Below are 6,951 nucleotides of genomic sequence, written 5' to 3' on the forward strand. Positions count from 1 at the left end.
TTTACCTCAAACTATTCACTCTCTCCATTTCTAATCCTAACACAAGCTCTACTACTCTCGTAAAAACTCTTGACTGCTCTTAACAGCTTTCCCCCTATCCCATATATCTGCAGTACCTCCCACAGTACCTCCCTGTCTACCCTGTCGTAAGCCTTTTCCAGATCCATAAAACCCCCCAAAAAACATCCTTACCTTTTCCTATAGCTTTCTCACATATCTGTCTTACCACAAAAATCTGATCTACACAGCCCCTACCTGTCCTAAAACAACACTGTTCCTCACCAATTATTCCCTCTGTTCCTCTCCTAATCCTCTCAATCAAGACGCTCCCATAAGCCTTCCCAACTACACAAGAAGCTAATCCCTCTGAAACTACTACTTAAAGGCATGTTTTGCTCGGTGCGATTATATTATTAGCCTACGAGTACTACAGCCAATGGCGGGTGACGCGCATCATACTGTACCTGGCGTCATATTTGGGTAAACACGTTGGTAGGTTTGGTTAGAATGATCAGTTTCGTACTTTACAGCTCCCAATCAAAGGGGCCCTATTCAAATCAAGAAACTAGTGCTCTTGACAATCATCTGACGATCATCGTTGAGCGTTAATCGCACAGAGCAAAACGTACCTTAGTAGAAGGAAGACTGGAAAAATCACCAGTTGTTAACTGAACTCATGAAAGTGTGTGTGGGTATGTGGGAGTGGGTGTAGGTAGAGGGGGGGTTAGTCGCTAATGTAAGAGAATATTTTGGTCTCGGTTTAGAGACAGAATGATAACCCTTCAGGGCTGCATCTCTAGATGTAGGTGAGGGTGACAGTAGATCTTGGATATGGGTGATGTGAAAATGGCTATCTTATACGTATGTATGCATGTACTGTGCTGTGTGTGTTTTTATGCGTTTGTACCCATGTCCGTGTCCGTGTGTATGTCTGTGTGTGTGTATGTCCATGTGTATGTCTGTGTGTGTGTATGTCCGTGTGTATATGTCCGTATGTGTGTGTGTCCGTGTGTGTGTATATGTCCGTATGTGTGTGTGTCCGTGTGTGTGTGTGTGTGTGTGTGTGTGTGTGTGTGTGTGTGTGTGTGTGTGTGCTTGTGTGTGTGTGCGTGCGTGCGTGCGTGTGCATGCATGCGTGTGTGTATATGTGTGTGTATGTGTGTGTATGTGCGTATGTGTGTATGTGTGTGTATGTACCTGTGTGTGCTTGTACCTGTGTGTGTTTGTACCTGTGTGTGTTTGTACCTGTGTGTGTTTGTACCTGTGTGTGTTTGTACCTGTGTGTGTGTGTACCTGTGTGTGGTGTGTGCTTACCTGTGTGTGTGTGTGTACCTGTGTGTGTGTGTGTGTGTACCTGTGTGTGTGTGTACCTGTGTGTGTGTGTGTACCTGTGTGTGTGTGTACCTGTGTATGTGTGTGTGCGTGTGCGTGTGCGTGTGCGTGTGCGTGTGCGTGTGTGTGTGTGTGTGTGTGTGTGTGTGCGAGTGTGTGCGAGTGTGTGTGTGTGTTTGCCTGCGCTCATATAGCTATTTGGAATTAGGTTTGAACAATACAGATGCATAATCCATTCACAAGTGTACTCAAGGTGTTACCAAAACCAAAGATGAACTCACTCTGAAAGAGGCACATAATGCATCATCGGGGAACTCGTCGATGTAGAACATTATCTTGTTACCATCTACTTCGAACTTCTTAAAGAGCTTCAAATTCTTGACGACCTCCTTAAGATCCTCCTTGATGGGTATATAGCCCGATACAAGGTTGACCTCAAGGATGCCCATATTAGGCTTGTTGTTCGGAAGGAGGAAGGCGGCACAAGCAGTGATCCTTTTGGTGAGGCATTCGAGGTCAAATTCAGGATTTGTAGTCACGTTGAGACTGAAGGCGTCAGTTGGGTCCGCCAAGGGGACGTTGTAACGGAGAACAGCCTGGAGCAAATAATGATCATCCTGGTTATCGTAAAGCCCCAGTCACACTATCACGCTTCTCGTCAAATGTGAATTTGAAAAGCTGCAGAACGACTTCGCCTACAATAGCTTAGACTTTATTAAGGACAAATCAACAATGTGCCTAATATTCTTATAGGTTTAACTTGCCTTAGTTCGTCATTGAGTTTCTCAACACATGACGCAAAGGTGACACGACATCTTGGAAATTTGAAAAAAAATAAAAATAAACGATGTCGTTTGTACTTAAACTCACTTGGGTTTTGTATGCGTGACCGTGGTTATGGGTAAAGGGTTTAATTGTATAGCTTTCGTTCATCTGACCACCACTATGCTAATGTTAGCTGGAAGGCCTGTCGTATATAAGAACATAAGAATAAAGAAGACTGCAAGAGACCATAAGGCCTACACTAGTTAGTTTCATGTCTCTTATCACCTGCCATCCCCATCCTTAAAGTTACCTAACCTTATCTTAAAACAATCAAATGTTTCAGCGCTCACTACATGGTTACTAAGTCTATTCCATTCCTTAACCACTCATTTGGTAAACCAATTTTTGCCCATTTCTTTCTTAAAATTTCTTTTAAATCGTAAATTGATACTACTCGTGGCATTCTCTCAAGTATTATTCGCTGGCCTAGCGGGTTAGGGCGTTAGAGCGTCGTTACTTGAGTGGGAATCGTATGTTTGATTACCTGTCACGGAACTTTCCCCATCATAAATGAATATAGATAAACTTAAATAAATATAAATAAGTATAAATAGGTATAAGTATGAAATAAATAGATAAACATAAATGGCAACATAGCTCACATCACACAGCTGTCAAGGGAGAATGATGCAACTTTTACAGGATTACATAGGAAAATCATACCGTAACTAGCGGATGGATTAAAATGAATCAAATAGATACAGACAGAGACAGATAAATAAGTAAATAAATAAATTAAATAATAAACAAGTAGATAGATAATAAACATAATAACTATAATTTATAATAAATAGTGATAAATAAATTATAGATATAAATATAACTAAAACAAATAAAATAATAATGAATAAACAAATAAAATGAAATATAATAAATGGCAGGCATTAGAACATATTGCTTAAGTATTTGAGTGAATCTTCAAACTTCGAATTGTACTACATTACACTGCCTCTGCACTTCGACTCGGCAAACTAAAAACAAGATATCTGGAAAAAGTCTACTTTTTTCCCATTTTACTCTGTTTTTTCTTCAAGTCACCTTATAATATATATATATATATATATATATATATACATATATATATACATATATATATATATACATATATATATATATACATATATACATACATTTACAATCTTATTTTTCTTTCCAATTTATCGTCTTGAAAAATTTGTAGTTTTACAAACTTACAATTTTTATTGAATATTTTGATTATGTGTGGTGTTGAATCTCACTAAAAACAAATTGGAAAGGGTTCGATGATGAACTAGAGAAAAAAAAATACATAGAAAAAAGCACCTATAAATTTGATACAAATCTACAATATTCTAAAAATAATTCATGACATTAGAATTGTGAATATTTTCTCTCTAATTACTAACCAGACGATTTTTTTTCTTCAAATAATTGACAAACAGTTTCGCTAACAATATCCATACATGCATGGGAAAAGACGCTTGCTTACAAACCTGGAGGAGAGCACAGCCTTGACCGGTCATGTGGAGATTGATGTTGGTGGGTATTGTCGGAAGCATCACGAACTGCTGAAGAAGCTTGTTCTCATTGTCAATATTCAAAGACTTTGACAAACCCTCAGTTTCCATAGTCACGGTGAGGTTAAGTGCATTTTGTTTAAAGATGGTGGAATATTTTGCTAGAGCTTGCAGAGCGACCACGGTGTCCTGAGCAAAACAAACGTAAAGCAGTTAGTAAGATATAACAGCGTAGATTATATCATCAAAATAGTATTGGTGGATCGTGGTATGGGGGGCACTGCGGTGTATTGGTAGTATGTGCTAATTAGGTGCTATTAGATAGGCTATAGAGGAGCCTTTCACCTTTTACGACCTTGGCATCAAGTGTACTCGGACATAGGCAATCTAGTGCCTCCTTATTACAGGAACAAAATAGAATATACCATGCAGTATTTGATCACTTTGCCCAGTACCTAAAAATACAGCACCAGTTGGTCCAGTACTAAAATCAAAGATACGTACATGAATCAAGGGCTTTTCCCCTCTTGTATTACAAGTGAGGTAGCCAAAGTCAAAATACATAATTCCACTTCCACCCATTTCATCCCCACTCAATCCACTCGCATTCACCACCACATCCTCTCATCTTTGATTTCCATAATTTTCTTTGATAAAAATCAAAGATAAAAAAATATACGAATCCATTTACACACACAAAAAAAAAAAAAAAAAAGGCTCGGTGATAAAAAATTCATCCATATTGTTAAGTACTCACCATTTCGGTCACTCTAATAAAGTGAAGTAGCTAACATCGCTTCCCGCCCAAGCAACAACCATCAAAATGGATACATTAGATCAGTCGACACTGATAATTGCTTGATACCCCGCGAAACAGAAAAGACGGGCGAGATCAAGGGGGGGGGGGCGGATCAGGAAAGAACGAGGCAATCTGGGCCACGAAGTTTGTAAGTTGTCGCTTATGTTTCAAAGGATTACAAAGGATTACAAAAGAAGAGCATGGTGACAGGGGACCTTTTGGTCCTTGATTAGATCACATTACTCTCTGGGGATGTCCTGGGAAGTAGGAAACGTAAGGGAATAAGAATTACCTCACTCATTTGTTGGTTTTCTCATAATCTCTTTCTCTCGTCCCTGCTAAGTTTCTTTTACTTATTCTAGCTCGCCTCACACGCACACTAACACATTCTCTGCCGGATAAACATGTGACTATTCAGTTTTCATCCTTATTGTCTCTACAGTTTCCAGTTCTCTATCACTTGCCGATTCTCTCTTGCTTTAATGTGCCATTTATTTCCTGTTCTTCCTTCTCATTTTCTCACCTATTCTTTTTTAACTCTCTTCCTTCACTATTCATTCTCTCTTAATTTCCTCCACTAATTATCTCCTACTCATTATCTCGTATTCATTTCTTCATGATCTTTGTTGGGGTGGTTGGTTGTTCCTGGTATGGGTGTTTGTTTGTTTGTGGTTGGTTGGTTGGTTGGTTGGTTGGTTGGTTGGTTGTTAGTTGGAAAATCAAGTATTTGGTAGTGGGAGAAACGGTAACTAAATACACTGTCAGTCTCGGCCACTTCCTCACTCTCGGAGTTGCCTAGGAGCACTACTTGGGGGTGGGAAGGTAGTACCTGGTTTTCGTTCAACCTATTCTTTAATCCCGTTTCGAGATCTTTGCTCCCTCTTCTTAAATAGGGATTGGGACGGACAGAGTTGCAAGACCGTGAACAGGATTCACAGCGTTTGAGATGTTGGTTTTCTACGTACAAGATAAAACTGTGAGAAGATACTAACCTGCGTGGAAATAAATCCTCCCTGGCCATTCCTTTTACTTGAAATCGCCTTGACAATTTTGCGACCTTCTACTGCTTTTCCAAGACCGTTCAAGGTTGACAACGCCAGGAGGGCATAGCCAGCCGTTTCCACTGCCACAGCTGCACCAGAACCTGTTGGAATACTCCTTGATAAAAACGTTTTGTTTTGAAAGTGATCTTATTATTTACATCTCAATGATATCAACAGGTTATGGTTGAAGTGTATCAATATTACCTTGGAGGCAATATCCAGAAGATTGATGAAGAGGTCTCTGTGGCTTTGCTGAGAAGACTCAGAAGAACCTTTTTCTCTTTGTGGGGTGCTCTAACAGTGCTAAAGCATAAACTGACAATAGCCTCTGTGTTTCATGGGCATTGTCTCCTGCGCCTAGATGCACTGTGCGGGCTCGCTCGATGGATTGGGCTTTGGGGATGTTCTCCCGCTTCCAGGAGGGCCACAAGAACAACAGGCTGTCAGAGGCACTTACATTGAGGGAGTTTGAGCTCAGACCACCCTGTGAGATATTCAGAAATGTTTTTAAAGTGAAAATTATCATTGGTTGACCTGTGATCCAAATAATTATTTCTTCCATATCTGGTTATGGTTATATATTATTATCTCAACGGTAAGCTGCTTGCACTATCGTTGTAAGTATATATATATATATATATTTATTATATATTTTATATATATAATATATATATATATACATATACATATATATATATGTATATGTATATATATATATATGTATTATATATACATGTATATATATACTTGTATATACATATATGTATATATGTATATATATAAGTATATATATGTATATTGTATTATTTATGTTTTATAGTATACATATATATATATAATATATTATATTACATATATATACAGCATTAATATATATATAATATACATATATTTATAACATATATATATATATATACATTATTATATTACTTACACTTATAGATATATATATATACATACATATAGATATAATTACTTATAAACTACATAGATATATACATTCGATAGATATATGACAGATATATTTTACATATAGTATAGATATATATTGATATATATATTATACATATATTTATTGTATATATATATTATACATTTTTTTATAATTGATTATATAGTTAGTATATATATAATATATATATATACCATTGATATATATATTATTCATAGATATATATATATACATATATATATTTACATAGATATAGATATACATTGAATTATTTACACATATTAATATACACATATATTATTTATTTACAATATAATAATAGATATTGAGTATATTGTTATACTATTTTAGTATACATTTTTTTAGTTTCTGTATATTTATACATTTATATATATACATATTTATAGTGATTATATTACATATATATATCATATATATATATATTATATTTAGATATATATTTATATATATTTTATTTTTATTATTCTTATACTAACTATATAA

General features: G+C 36.3%; 1 protein-coding gene across 1 annotated transcript in view; it reads right to left on the reverse strand.

The window, feature by feature from the left end:
- The window catches only part of LOC143041126 (murinoglobulin-1-like), a 116,520-nt gene that overhangs the window by 19,225 nt on the left and 90,344 nt on the right, over positions 1-6,951 (reverse strand). Inside the window, exons 25-26 of the mRNA XM_076212871.1 lie at positions 3,630-3,842; positions 1,614-1,928 (exon numbers count right to left, since the gene is read on the reverse strand). Of these exons, the coding sequence (XP_076068986.1) occupies positions 1,614-1,928; positions 3,630-3,842 (528 nt within the window). The remainder of the gene's footprint in view (positions 1-1,613; positions 1,929-3,629; positions 3,843-6,951) is intronic.

The sequence above is a fragment of the Oratosquilla oratoria genome, chromosome 2 (genome assembly GCF_046742065.1).
Source record: "Oratosquilla oratoria isolate Oo_2021 chromosome 2, ASM4674206v1, whole genome shotgun sequence".
Lineage (NCBI taxonomy): Eukaryota > Metazoa > Arthropoda > Malacostraca > Stomatopoda > Squillidae > Oratosquilla > Oratosquilla oratoria.